Source organism: Parasteatoda tepidariorum, chromosome 1, assembly GCF_043381705.1.
Source record: "Parasteatoda tepidariorum isolate YZ-2023 chromosome 1, CAS_Ptep_4.0, whole genome shotgun sequence".
Lineage (NCBI taxonomy): Eukaryota > Metazoa > Arthropoda > Arachnida > Araneae > Theridiidae > Parasteatoda > Parasteatoda tepidariorum.
Window position 1 is genome coordinate 18,371,357 of NC_092204.1, and position 15,500 is coordinate 18,386,856.

At 33.2% G+C, this 15,500-nt stretch overlaps 1 protein-coding gene across 1 annotated transcript; it reads left to right on the forward strand.

Moving 5' to 3' along the window:
- Positions 1-199: 199 nt before the first annotated feature.
- On the forward strand, positions 200-10,301 carry LOC139426917 (putative leucine-rich repeat-containing protein DDB_G0290503). Its single transcript, XM_071187077.1, has 3 exons — positions 200-337; positions 3,294-3,513; positions 9,975-10,301. Exons 1-3 carry the CDS (start codon positions 250-252, stop codon positions 10,231-10,233), a joined length of 567 nt encoding a protein of 188 aa, XP_071043178.1. The 5' UTR covers positions 200-249; the 3' UTR covers positions 10,234-10,301.
- Positions 10,302-15,500: the final 5,199 nt, after the last annotated feature.

The following is a 15,500-nucleotide window of genomic DNA, read 5'->3' on the forward strand; positions in this document are numbered from 1 at the left end:
CTATTATTTTAAACCCATTAGACGTTATAGATCAATTCCAAATAAATTGATTTGGCAGTTTTGTTCATGTTGAAATGCGAAACCTGTACATCGCATACTGAATCATTTTTTTTAAAAAAAATCCTTTATTTAAAATTCTCATTGCAAGGGTATATCACTTTTTTGTTTAAAATATATTTTTGTGTTGATGTTCCATTATTTTTATAGATAAAAGAGCTAATTTTGCAATCCGAAGAGGATAAATCATTTATGGCGTATCTTTTATCTTTAAATCACGACAGGAATAATCAGTCGACTGTAAAAGAGGAAGGATTTAAAACCTCAAACGAAAATAAAGGTAAGTTAAGATAAATTCTGCTAACTACCGTTATTAGAACATTGCATTTTAAAGAAACGCTAAACATCTTTCTGTATTGTTGCCCTAAAAATTGAGTATGCCAAAAAAAAGTAGTTTTCATTAGCAGTGGACTGATCGTAAAGACACGGTTCCCAGTAGAACACCGAAGTCAAGCATCACTGGCTGCGGTCAGTAAGCGGGTGGGTGACCACTTTGATCAGCCTGCGTTGGGACCGAGGATGCACGGTATCAGTCCTCGTTAAACTGTTCTACCGTAAAGTGCTCGACTTTGCACGCAAGCCGTCGGGCTACCATAGCAGGGGAGCCATTCCCTCTTCAGGGAATCAAAATTGCGGTGGCATGTCTTCGCATCATCCTCCGGGATGTTTCCCAGACCGTCGCCAATAGCTCATTGTGCAGCTCTAGTGCGACGTAAATAAAATTCCTACCTACCTACATAGGAGACCCCGAGCTTGAAGTGAAAGTTTTCCTGCAACAATAGCTACCACCCTCAAAGAAATTGACCACAACTGCTAAAGGTGTCGTAATTTCCCTTATACGGGGTTCTAGCTTAACCCTTAAAATGTTTTGATGAAGCCAAGGAATTTCGGTTACCCTGATTTAAAAAAATACTATCTTTAATCGCTTGAAACTATAAATTGCAAATTTCACGTGAACTCCTTTAACCATGAAGATTACAACTTAAGTATTTAGAAATCCGATCGTAAGGAGGATTTTTTGTGCATTAAGAATATCAAATTATTAGACGCACTGTAAGATTCTATGTAAAATCTTAATCATCAGTTGATGCTATACAGCTTTATTGTTTTTACGTGGCTGAAACTGGTTTGCACTTGTTTACGTTCGTGTATCACTTGGCTGAATTAGATGATATATAATATAAATTTGACGACTGAATAAATTGGAAGATATACACTATCTAGCCATTAATGACCGGACACCCCTTGAACGGCAGGTGGACTCGTCCTGGTGGAATAAATACGGAACCTGTGATGGGGGAAAGACTACTCGCAAGCAGGCGACGGCCATACGAGCGTTAACAGTGAAAATGAGTGGACGACGAGAGCTGAATGAGGCGGAAAGGGGCATGATCATAGGAGCCCACCGATTTGGTCATTCCATACGTGCCATCTCCTACAAGTTTCAGGTACCACAGTCAACAGTTGGTGACGTCGTGTTGAAATGGGAACAAGAGGGAGTGAAAAACCGCAGTCCCGACCCGGCAAGCTCAAAATAATGTCCGACAGGGATCGACGATCTCTTCGACGTGTAGCGAAGGCAAACCGACAAATGACGTTGGACACTGCCGCTACCAACTTTCGCGCTGCATCTGGCAGTGTTGCCAGTGCACGTACCATTCGTCGGGAGCTGATTGCACAAGGATTCCATGGACGAACAGTAGCACATAAGCCAAACATCTCTCCATGAAACGCCCGCCACCGATTTTAGTGGTGCAGAGCACGTCGCCAGTGGACAGAAGAGCAATGGAAAAGCGTTATGTGGAGTGATGAGTCACGCTACATGTTGTGGCACTCTGATGGACGAGTGTGGACCTGGCGAATGCCCGGAAAATGGTACCCACGGGAGTGCATTGTCCCCATTGTGAAGTTCGGCGGTGGAGGAATTATGGTTTGGTCCTGTTTCTCATGGTTTGGCCTTGGAGCCTTGGTGTTAGTGCGTGGAACCCTGAATGCAGAAGGGTATAGAGACATCCTGGACAATTCGGCGCTTCCCACCCTGTTGCAACAGTTCGGTAATGGCCCGTTTGTGTTTCAGCACGATAACGCTGCTATTCATAAAGCACATGCCATCACGGACTGGTTTGATGAAATGGAGGTGCAAGAGCTTGAATGGCCATCCCAAAGTCCCGACATCAATCCAATTGAGCATCTCTGGGATGAGTTGGAGCGGCGGTTGAGGGCCAGACCACAATGCCCCAAAATCACCACTCAACTCTTCGCCATGTTACAGGAGGAATGGCGGACAATACCTGCCGCCGTGTACCAACATCTAGTGGATAGCCTTCCTAGAAGGGTTAAAGCTGTGATTTAGGCGCGTGGCGGCCCTACGCCCTACTGACTTGATACTAGCACCTCATGTATCCGAAATGAGGGGTGTCCGGTCATTAATGGCCAGATAGTGTATTATATAAACATTGAATATTTATTATATCAAGCATTATATTAGTATATGGTAATAATTAGACCAAATTATTAGACGCATTGTAGTTTTTTTTATAATTACATGCTTTGCACGAGTTTGAATGCAATACTTTTATATTTAAACTTGCATGTAATGGGATTTTATTCAGGAGATTTTTTATATACTTCCTATTTTTATTTATTTTTAACGTATTGCATTACATTGTTAACCAATTGATAAACGAACGTAAACAAATGCAAACCGGTTTCATCCGCGTAAAAACAATAAAGCTGTATCACCTGGTAGCTGTATCAAATAGTATGGTCAATATCACCTGGTAGCTGTATGGTCAATAAAGCTGTATCAAAAGTATCACCTGGTAATTAAGATTTTACATAGAATCCTATAATGCGTCTAATAATTTGTGGCGAGGGACTGTATAATACAATTAGTACAATGTAAATAAAGGAATATCAATACAATCATTAATCTATCTCTGAAAGTTATAGATTCATCATTACATTTCTACGGGATAAGATGCTTAAAAATATATTATTTTGTTAGTAATTCTTAACTGATTCCTAGTAAGTTTTTCCCCACATATAGCAATTCTTTTACTATTATTTCCCCCCGCATGTAATCTAAAATTATTTCAGTGTTAAAAGCATTATTTTAAAATTAGTTTTATGAGAATTACCTAAAAATTTAATTTCAATCTGTTTCTCAATTAGAACTTTTTTCTTTTTCACATTAAAGAATTTTAACCGGTATGATTGTGCATTTTTATTCTTAGACGAAATTGAAAATAATGAAAAGTATAAAAACTTGTTGGAAGCTAATTATAAAGAAAATGAAAAGATTCAAATGAAGTTAAATGAAGTGAAAAAAGATATAAGGGAGGTAAACAGACGGTTGGTTGAAGCTGAGAAATTGTGCGCATTAAATCGTATGAATTTCAGAAGTTTGGAAAAAGAAACTCGAAAACTCCCCAAAAAATCCATTTGCTTTGACAGGTAATAAAAATGCTTTTGTGCTCGATAATCTCCACTCTTTATCTAACATTTTACAATTCTTAACAAAAGTGAAGTAAAAATGTATGCACAATAGGATACGTAAATTAATATAGTGTAAGGATCAAAAGAATGAACGGTTTTTGTCCATGAAAGTTGATTCTGAGTAAAACGAATTTCAAGGTAGACGGAAACTGTCAGCAAGCTAATCTTTACTGTGTAATAACTCTCGAGAAGAACCGATTTTACACGTTATTGATTTGTCAAAACTTTCCTCTAAATGTAACAGGAAGTGATCCTAATGCCATTTTTTTGTGAAAAATGAACATAAACTTCTCCTTTCCTCTTCATGTGCGAGGAATTAACAAATAAAGGTTTTGAAATCAATCGAATCACAAGAGAAGAAGCCGAAGTTTAAAAACTTCTAAACCAGCTTGGTTGTCCGATGAAACGTTGAAGTATTTTTAATAATCACGTGTCAACATTTCTCTGTTAAAAACCACAAAGAATTAAAATTTCTAACTTACCTTGCCAAATTTAATGCAAAAATATATATTTGCTCCTATTTTTCCTCTTTCTTCATTTAAAAAATTTGCCTTTATGATATTTTATTTTTTAACAAAAACATCGTTTATTTTCGGAAATAAATAGTTCAGGACTTAACAGCAAAATTTTCTTTTTAATGTTTTCGTAACTTAATGTTTCATTTCAAAATAAAACACACCTTGTTGCTTTCTCTTGTTAGGGATATGATAATAATGATATGAAGATCTATGTAAAATAACAAAAACAATAAACCAAAAGTATATTAATACATAATTTCTATCAAAACTTATTTTAAACTATTATATTTACATTAGTTGGATGAGAAAGCTTGAATAGAACTATACCAGGGTTTCTTAACCTGTGGTTCATGAACCCCTAAGGGGTCCATGAGTTATAGTTTGGGGGTCCACTGACAACTAATTTTTAAAACGTTTGAAAGCCTACCCATTGCTCGTAAAGCGAGCTATGTCAGCTATAATTCCGTTTGCTACTGTGTATCTTTGCGAAGCGGGATTTTACACAATTGTGACAATAAAAACGTAACATCGAAATCGATTGAATGTTGAACATGATATGCACGTTGCTTTGTCGAAAACCATCCCCCAATGCAATTTATTAATTAAGGAAAAGCAGCAGTAACCTTCACATTAAGAATTTTAATTTTAAAAATTTTGTGTACTATTAAAATAATAAAATTAAATGTTTTCTCATAATTGATGTTTTTGCAATTATTTTTTTCACAGGGGGGTGGTCCGTGACTTCTTAAAAATTTTTAAAAGGGNGCCAATAGCCCATTGTGCAGCTCTAGTGCGACGTAAATCAACAACAACAACATCATTTCAATCAAAACTTATTTTAAACTATTATATTTACACTAGTTGGATGAGAAAGCTTGAATAGAACTATACTAACTTAATTGAAACAGCTTTTACTTTAACAGCAAATGTTTCGAAAGATGTTACATACTGTTAGCACATTTTAAAAGTTCATGCTCAAAGCTTTTAGAAGTGGTGTCATATTTATGCATGCAAAATTTGCTCGGACGAAGTAAAAATGTTAGCTTCTTTTTTCATTGATGATTGTATCCGCATGGTTTTGTAGCGCCATCTAGAAAAACATGCAAAAAAGAGTGAGTGTGTGTGTGGAAGGAGAGCCGTAAAGAGCCACAAAAAAGCTCTCTTTCAAATATTAATAAATGAAAACAGAGCAAACCTACAGTCCACTTCTTTCTGTTTAGTTGAGCGCGTTCATATTTACCTGATCGTCGACAATGATGTTCGCAAGCTTCAGAAATTAGGGAGATTTCGCACTTTTACGTTAGTTTCCGTACGCTCCCATAAGGTAAGATTCAAGCAACTGCCCATGCTCGCGTTTATTTTAGCTTCTACGTATCATAACGTTATGCTGTTGTAATTTACACTACAAAGACAAATCTAAAAGCACGATATATATAAGCTGTTAAATGTTGTTTTCTGTTGAAGTCCACCTTCGAACTGAAAACAAGGCCATGGAATGCGAATATTGATAAAATTTAAAAATGAACTGGGAGATCTTTTAACCATTGATTCATTCAATAAAAAAAAAATATTTTTATGGTTGTTGTTAAATATTATGGTTGTCTAATTGCACTTGTTCCATAAGAAACTAGATACTATATTTTTGCTATTTCAAAAGTATAAATTATATTTATTTTAGCTATACAATTTAGTTAAAGGAAGTTAAATAATCAATAATATTTTTAAATTTTAATAATAATAATAAGCTAAATTCTTAATCGCTGAATTCTTCCATCTTTATAATCTACCAACTTTTTCTGCTCACAGATTCGCAGTTTTACGCAGAGGAGAGAAACTTGAATCGTATGCCACAGGATATTCAATTACGTTAGCGTTTTTAACTTACGGAGTTTTACAAAATCTCTTATTTTCACTTACACAAGTTTGATATTTTTTCAAGGGTGCATGCGACAATTTTTATATATCCCCCCCCCAAAAAAAAAAAATCTTACTAGAGTTAACATAGAATTTACATAGAGTTAATATCGAAGTATTTCCACATTTTCTCCAAATCCTGTAAGAGAGCCGTGATGGTTCAGGGGATAGAGCAGTGATGGGCAAACTTTTTTGGTCGAGGGTCCAAAAATCAAGAAAAAAAAATGTTTGGTGGGCCAAGTAAAAATTTCAAAATTTAAGAAAAAAAGGCGATATGCAAGTTTTAATTTAAATATTTAGTGAGATGAAGGAAATTGCGATTTCATTTTTAAAAGTTCCTTACATTAAGGTTGGAAGTGAGATGTGCTTATTTTAAGGAACAAGGCTAAATGCTTTGCTGTTAGTCTACTTCTGAAATGATTTTTTCTAAGGTTCATAGTTGAAAACTCTTGCTCACATATATAAGATTAAGCAAACATGCACTAATTTTCTGAGCATGAAATATTAAATTTCGGAAACTAGCTTTTGGTAATGATTTGTAAAACTTTGGAATAGTATTTAGAAACGACTGCTTCAGATGATTGTTAGATTGTCCGCTCTTTGGAGCGGAAAATGCGCAGTCTGCCAAATGTGAAGTGCAATTTACCTATATTAGATTCCATAAGTCAGCTCCTCGAGAGAGACAAGCTCTAGTTGGAGCCAATCTACGGCTATTCTATAAAGAACTACTGCTTTCAACATTTTACCAATTGAAGCTGTCTGAACTAACTATTTCCATCAATTTATGTTTTGTAGAACAAAAATAGAGAAAGCAAAAACTTCATCAGTACTTTGCTGAAAAAGTAAAAACAGAAATAATTTTAAACATAGTCGACAAGAAAATGGATGTATGTTGTTTATATTTGCCACTGATCGGCAAATAAAAATTCTATCCGCGGTCCGGATAAAATCTTCCAGAGGGCCACAAATGGCCCGCGGGCCATAGCTTGCCCATCCCTGGGATAGAGCGTCCGCTTTCCAATGAGTTGAACCAGGTTCAAATCCCAGCTATAGTTGGTCGATACGAGTTCCGCACCCGGCTTGCAATAACCACAGTGCTGACGTAAACATCTTCAGTGGTAGACGGATTATGGGTTAGAGTCCCCTTGCCGTCTAGCTATCCGTGGGAGGTTTTCGTGGTTTTTCCATGTAACGCAAATGGGGGTTAATTTCATGGCAAATTTCTCCCACTACTTGATCTAAGAGTTCCCTTGTCTTCTTAATTGGGTTAAAAATTAAAAGGTTACGGAGTTGAACATTAGTAGCCGTATACCCTATATTGGGTCGGCTGCTCAACGACGGTTATAAAATTAAATAAAAATCATTAATACCACTAAGGACTGATTGTAAGACTCGGTTCCCAATACATCATCGAGGACAAGCATCACTGGATGAAACTGTTAAACCCAGTTAAACTGTTCAACCGTAAAGTGTGCGAATTCACGCGCAGTCATCAGGCTACTGAATCGGGGAGATATTTCCTCTACAGGGGATCAAAATTATGATGACATGACGACAGATCATCCTCGAGGAAGTTTACAGACCATCGCCAACAATTCTTTCTGCAGCTCTAGTGTGACGTAAATGAAGTACAACTAATAATTATAACCATTATTTTAAGTATACTTAGTATTTTATTGGTTTATTCATTTTTCTTTGCTGAAACTTGAGGGTTTATCTTCCTTTTAGTTTATTGAAAAGCTAATTTGGATCTTTCTTTCATTACAATAATCTTTTAACAAGAAGTGGTTTTTTGTCCTCCATAGCAAAATGACTAGTGTAGCCACTAAACACAAGCCTAAATTAAAGTTAAAGCTATTTATTTTCATCAATGATCAATACGTAGACCTCAACTTTTATTTTTTATTTTATTTTAACTGTCAATTTTTCTGAAATATTTAAAAGGGTAGTAAATGTTATGCTTTGTAATTTAATTTTTAATTTAATAAATTTGATTTACGATAATGTCAACCGCTATATTCACCACTTTTAGAAGTTTATATTTAGTTGTAAAACTGAGATATTTTAATAAAATTATAACTATTACGTTCAAAGAGGTTTTGTAAAAAAAAAATTAATATTTACTTTCGTATTGCAGTAAATTAGCCATGTTTCAAAAATATGGGTTTCCTTAAAAATTTAAAAAGAAAGGAAAAATAAGTATTTTATGAAAAAAAATTGTGATAGTCAAAAGGCTACTTGGTGAACCAAGTGAGCACTTGGAGTAAGAGCCACTTGGAGTAGCTTAGCTACTTGAAGTAACCAATACTTTTAAAATATAAGTTATTTGACACTCTGACAAGTTTCTGAACAAAACAATAGACACGAAAATGGTATTCCTTCGTTATTTTATTCGGAAATTTGTTAAGGAGCACTTGTTTACCAGATAAATTTAGCACTATCACGTGACAGCCCGCATTTTCATGCATGTTTGTTCTGTGCAGTGCTACAGAGCTCGTGCAGAACATACGTGAAAATGCTAAATCTCTATAACAATTAAAATATATCGTTTCTTTTCTTGTTCATGGTATTGGGTTAGTGAATACAAAACAATAAAATTATGTTTAAAAAAATATTTTTTCAAATTGATTTTGAACCCAGTCGTTTAAAATATAGCACAGAACACTAGACTTCGTTGCAAATTTAGAAATGACTATTGCGGTACATCCTCAACCACATATAGCTTCGTTTTATTTAGCTATAAAATTATATGCCTTAAACAATATACAGTCAATTCGCTATAACTCGAAGTACGATAACTCGAATATTACTATAACTCGATTTTTTTATGAGGTCCCGACCCTTTTATCTTCAATTTCATGTTAATTATTCTCGATTACTCGAATTTTACTCCCTTTAACTCGATTTTTTTTGGATCTTTTAAAGCAAGAAAAAAAACCTAGGAGCTGATATCTTGCCCCTTCCTTTGCAACACACACACAATGTCTTTCGCACTCTTCATGGAGAAGCTAAAGCTGTCCCTCTTGAAGTATGTGAACAGTGGTTAAATGAAACGTTACCAAATTTACTTCAAGGATACAGTTAAAATGATGTTTTCAATATTGATGAAATGGGTTTATTTTTTAAATGTCTTCCAAATAAGACTATGATGTTTAAGGATGAAAACTGCTCAGGGGGTAAAATGAGCAAGGAACGTTTGACTGTCCTAGTTGGAGGAAATGCGTCTGGGACAGAGAAATTGCCCTTACTTGCTATCGGAAAATACCGAAATCCCCGATGTTTCAAGAATGTAAAAACGTATCCTTTGGATTACAAGTCTAACAAAAAGTTTTGGATGACATCAGTTTTATTTGAATACTATGTAAGAAAATTGGATCGGAAATTCTTCGCTAAAAAAAGAAAAGTGATACTCTTTATGGATAAATGCACAGCGCATAGTGATCCACCTAATTTGAAAGCAGTAAACTTGCAGTTTCTCCCGCCAAACACAACAGCAAAGTTGCACCCGATGGACCGGGATATCATAAAGTGCTTCAAACAGTCTGATCGTAAATGGCTTGTCAGAAAAATGATCTTAAATATTGTAAGCATTTAGAGGATTTGTAATTAATAAGCATTAATTAAATAATCCGACAATATTTTGAAAGTCCAAAACTAAAACTAACGGTAAGTGGAACTTCCGATACGTCGAAGTTTTTCGTCAGTCCTATCAGATTCGAGTTAACGCGAATTCACTGTAAAAGCTTTTTAACCCTTAACTCGTCGGACAGAAATTTAATTCGTGCCATTTTTATAAGTAAAAAGAGGGCCGTGCAACGTTCGTCGTTTCAAAAGTTGGCGATGTTGATATTCGTTCGCGTTTGGAGCTTGGCATCCATTTAGCGTGCACTTCGGTGCAAGCAGGTTTTCTTTACAGGGGTAGTGGTTTTTTCCTGGCTTGCAACAGAGTATAAGCAGCTTAAATATAATTCTCAATTAATTTTTCAGGCAAAAATTCGCAGTGGATGACGCATCTGGAAAAGATTTCAGGATTGTGTTACAAGAAAAAATAGATAAATTAGGAGCGACAAAAAGAGAGAATGCTAATTTAAAAAATATTTTACTCCAGGAAATTCTTCTAAAAACGCAAGATTTCCATCGCTTCTGTGAGAGTCTACAAGCAATGGCTGCGAAGTATCGATCAACAATAGAACAAATTAGAGACAAACAGAACGCAACCGAACAAGAAAAGGAAAGTAAAAAGTAATGGTTTAATACTGGAAATATGTAATTATAATGTGTATCGATTCTTTGAAAGAATAAAGTTCTTCGTACATTCAATTAAGTATTTTAACTCTTCACCCTTTTCCAGCATTAGCGGTTATTGTTGTAGGCTTAGAAGAGAGAAAAATCAGAATATTTCTCGTCGCTGTTTTGGATAACGCTACTAGTAAATCGTTACAACAGGTTACGCACAGTATATTTTTTTGTTTGTTATTTATTCAAATATAGCTATTTTTATTATTTTGTATGTTTTAACATAGCAGTATGCAAGCTGATTAACTGAATAAAATGTTCATAATTTCTCTTTTAATTAAATCATTGAAAATTGAAAGATTTTAAAATAGCATTTTTGCTTTGAAATTCTAATACAACTGTATGCTGATCGTATGCTTGGATATCTGTATATATTTGCAAAGTTTATAATGTTGTTTATGAGGGAAAATATGTATAATAACACTGCACTTTAAATCTGATCAACACGCAATTTTTTGTAATATATTTAGAGAGATCTGTATATATATTTACAGAGCTTATCCACAAGTAGTTCCATGACATTGCTGAGATGACCTCGGCTGTATATAGCACATGTGCAGCAACGCGGAAGAAGTGGCTAGCAAGCTACTGCTCATCCTCCCCCTGCGAAAATAGTTCGGAATTCATACCGAAAAGAAAAAGTAATCTCACACAATAAACTACTGGATTTATGTAATAGTTGATAACAATAGTTTGCCTGATGTTTGATAATTGAAAAATAATAACTCTACTGGCTCACTTTTTAGCGTTTGATCACAGAATAGTTATTTTTCACTACATGTTATTTTTTCGCAATTTACCCATGTTAATTATTTACTAAGCAGATTGTTATTACTTATTAGAATATTAAGCAGAATTAAATAAACCCGATTTCAAGTTTATATGATAATTTGTTTAAGGTTATGAGCTTTTTATGCAGCTGCTTATGGTTCACTACTTAAAAAATTAGAAAAAAAATTACTAAAATTACTACTACTATTTAAAAAATTACTACTTAAAATTCTTAAACATTTTAGAAATAAGTCAGTAGGGGAGAGTGGGGTCAATTGTAACAGGCTACGATTGTAACAGAGCAAAAATTTCGAGTGTCGGTGTTTTAGATTTGGTTCCCAGGTGGCGCACAAGGTGTATTTAATGAATCTACATGTACACCCCTGCTGGCAATCATTTTTATGTACTTTTGAAAGAGTTACATCACAAAAGATATTTTCAAGCTACGTAAGTACTTTTTTTGGAATTAGAATATTATATTGTAACAAAGTAATTTTGTTTAAAAAAATAAAAATTATTAACCGAATATGTAAGTGGACACCTTAATTAACATTTCAAAGAAAAAAAGATTAGTTCTGTTAATTAACTAACATTGTTTTTAACAAATGAAGCTGAAATGGCGTCTTAGGGACGATTGTAACAATAAGTAAAGGGACGATTCTAACAGCTGAAAATAAAATTCATAATTTCAAATTGCAATTGTTTAACCCCTTAGGTCCCATTTCTTATGTTTTCAAACCATTACTTAACTCTTTAAGAACCACCAATAGTTTCCTATATCATTTTTATTATGTTGCATGTGCATTATTTTATTTGTCACCTTTCACAGCATAAATTAAAATTTTTAACCCCTTAAAGTTAAAAGTTTAACCCTTTAGGTCTCTGCTCATTATTATTTTTACTCCTAAAATATCACTACTATTTTGATCAATAAAAAAATATATCACAACTATGATAATATGTATAATTAACTATGTTTTAGTTGAATTTATGAACTGTTACAATTGACCCCGTAAGTGGGGACAATTGTAACAAGTGCACGACTGTCAAAAATTGTTAATAACTAATATAATAACATTTAAAATAAGGTATTTATTTTTCTTTCTAGTAGAGAATAGTCTACTTTACTCGTCTGTCAATTAATACTAATAATATATTGGATTTTTTGTTAGTTAAAAATAGTTAAGTAAAAAATGTTACAATTGACTCCACTCTCCCCTACTCTTTCTTATGTAAGTTTAATGCTGAATCGAATGAAATCAATTGCAAATAAATTAATTTATTGTTTAAAAGTTATATGCTTTTTTTTTTTTTTAATTTCGCACTATGAGATACGTTTTTATGTAATTAAGCAAATCATTGTAGCAATTAACAGCTCTGCTGGAAAGTTATAAGTTACATAGGAAATATTTTGCTCGAAATCTTTTAAAAGCATTATTTCAAATCGTTCTCTCTTAGACATTTTCCTCTCATAAAATTGCTCACAACTTTAAAACAAATGCTCCTATCACCTTGTGCTTAGTTTTATTCGAATAGGTGTAAAAAATGCATAAAAATTAATACCTAATTTTAAAATTTTATCTTATTAAACGATTGTTGATTCTTGATTACATTGATTAAAATAACTATTTTTTGGGGAAACTCTGATGTGATTGACAATAACGGAAGTCCATTTCGGAATCAGCATCAAAAATTCATCGAACATCGAACAACTTACGTTCATAAGAAACAACCTATCCAACGGTCAAAAAATAAACTTGAGGTTGATTTATAATAACTTGATGTGTAAAATGACGCCCCTTAAGTAGATAAAAAAATACCTCTACAAGCACAAAAGCATATAGTACTTGAGATTGAAATATAATAACCTGAGGTAGAACATAAAACACCCCACTACAGTAAAAAATTACCTTTACAACTGTGAAAAAATACAACTTGAGGTAGATCCAGAATAACCTGAAGTGCTAAATGAAACACCTTAGGTTGTTTTTGTAATTACTTGTACAGATGTAAAAAAAAAATTATATACTTCTGGTTGATAAGTAATAACCTAAGGTTGAAACCCTTAACCCTTTCGCGCCGACTGTCACAAAAAATGTAAGATGAAACACCTGAGGTTGATACATAGATACCACTGGAGGTATATTTAAAGTACATATATTAGAGAAAAATGTTGAGGTACTCGTTTACACCCTTTTCAACCTACGACGTATTTAAAAAAAACAACCTCGTTAAATGCCTTTGAAAAATACCTCATTTAAACCACAATTTTTCCGTAAGGGAAGACCTTGTTATATCTCATACTTATGCACAAACTCACAATACAAATCGGATGAACGAAAGTCTCTTCTCATAATAATAAAAGGTCACTCGAATACGATCGCGCACTACAAAGTTACATATTTTGTCGATTTGTTTTCATGAGGGTAAATCTTATGAATTTTTCCAATTTATATCCATGTCTCATAGAACAACGCTATTACCGTGCACATTTCAGTGTAGGCTGAACTGTTGCCGCCCACTCTGGACTCAGGAGTGGGCGGTCTAGACGAAGTGCTACGATCGCATTCGGGCAACCTCAGTAAATGTTAATTATGTTAGCATTTATAAACCTTTAAAATAAATGATAATAATATGCTGGTACCATATAAAAGAAAAGGCATCTATTATTTTCTGGTGTTGGGGTATACTTCACGCTTGAATCAATGCACCTTGCTCCGAAATCAACTTGTTCGTCTTTGAAAATGAAAACCTTGTTAGCAAACTTTTATCATTAAAAATCTTCAGCAAGTATTTGGCATTTTTGTATATAGTATGTTGAAATTGCATATAAGTTGAAATTGCATGTATGTTGTTTTGTATGTATGTTGATTGAGCAAAATCACTTTCAATCGAGTTTCCTAAACCCAAAGAGAAAAACTATTTAACAAACAACTTAAAATGAATCTAAAACGAAATAAATATAATTACTTAACGTGAAACTAACTATTCAACACTGCACTTAAATTTTTGGTTAAGACAACCTAACCAAATGGAAAATAATTATAAAATTGCCAATAGATAGAAAATACCCGAGTTTATGGTGCCATGCAAGAGAAATACATATATTGATAATTGTTTGAACAATAATTTGAATTTTTATAACTTTGTGTTCTATAAATCACTAATTCTAACTACGCTGAGCTGCATATATTAACAACAATGTATATACAACTCACATTTCTTGACAGCCAACATTTTTAAAAATTCTGAAAAAAATAACAGCAATTAAAAGAATAATAGAAGTTACCAATTTTTTTTCTTTTCTAAAAGAAAAAAAAATACAGGAAAGGAAATAGTTGTAGGAAAATGCAGAAAAGCTTGACAATTTTTAAATACAATTTTAAAAATCCCATTGAAAAATAAACTTTTTTTCTCTTTTTTAATTTCTATCCTCTCTTATTTTGTGGATAGAAAGTTAAAGATTGAAATCGAAAATATATTAATAATAGAAAAAAATTCAATTTTTCACATTGTTATCCTTCTGTAATCGTTCTTATCGCTGTAAAAAAAAAAAAAAAAAAAAAAATTTCCCACCGAAAAAAAAATTCTAATTTTATATCTTTATTTATCGTCTTCAACGAAATAAATAATTGCTTCGTACAATTTCACAATCAATATTATTTGATATACCCTTTATCTTTTACTTGAAACAGCAAGATCTCGTGTTTATAGTATTTATATCTGAATGAATGCGTATGGTAACCCTTAAAGCACTCGTGCTAACCGAATAGTATAAGCATGTGCTTAACCCATCAATGCCTTGCCACAAAAACTGATTTCGAAATCAGTTTTTGTACAACGATCGTTGTTAAAAAAACACCTCTATTAATAATTTAGTGTTTCTATGTTTATACTAAGTGTATATTTCCTTCCGTTACCTAACACTCTAATTTTAAAAAAGATGTTGACTCCGAATCCAAGTTAAAATATAAGATTTATATTAATATATTAGGGTGAGCAGAGTTATTATTGGTTTAGCAAAATAAATTCTACTAATGAAACTCTTGTGCAAACACTAGTTTATTCTTTTCTGAAAAAAAAAAAATTTACCATCCCTTTTGCAAGGACGCTAGGCACAACTGGGTTAAACTATAGAACTGTTTCTCAATACAGATACCAGACTAAAAAGTATGATTAAAAATATGGAACGAAGATAAAACCAAGAGGCTAACTTCTCTCGCAATTAGCAGAAGATTTTTATCAGACAATGGCAAAACTTATATTTTAATATTGTATTTTTGATCTAGTGAATGTGATTTTAAACAATTTGGCTACCACAGTCCATTAATGTTATAATTTAAACTAAACTACAAAACTGTTCTAAAAACAATTTGCTTGTGTGAAGTGCAAACGAAATTAAATTATATCTGCTTATTTTAATTTTCATTTCACTCACTCTGCAAA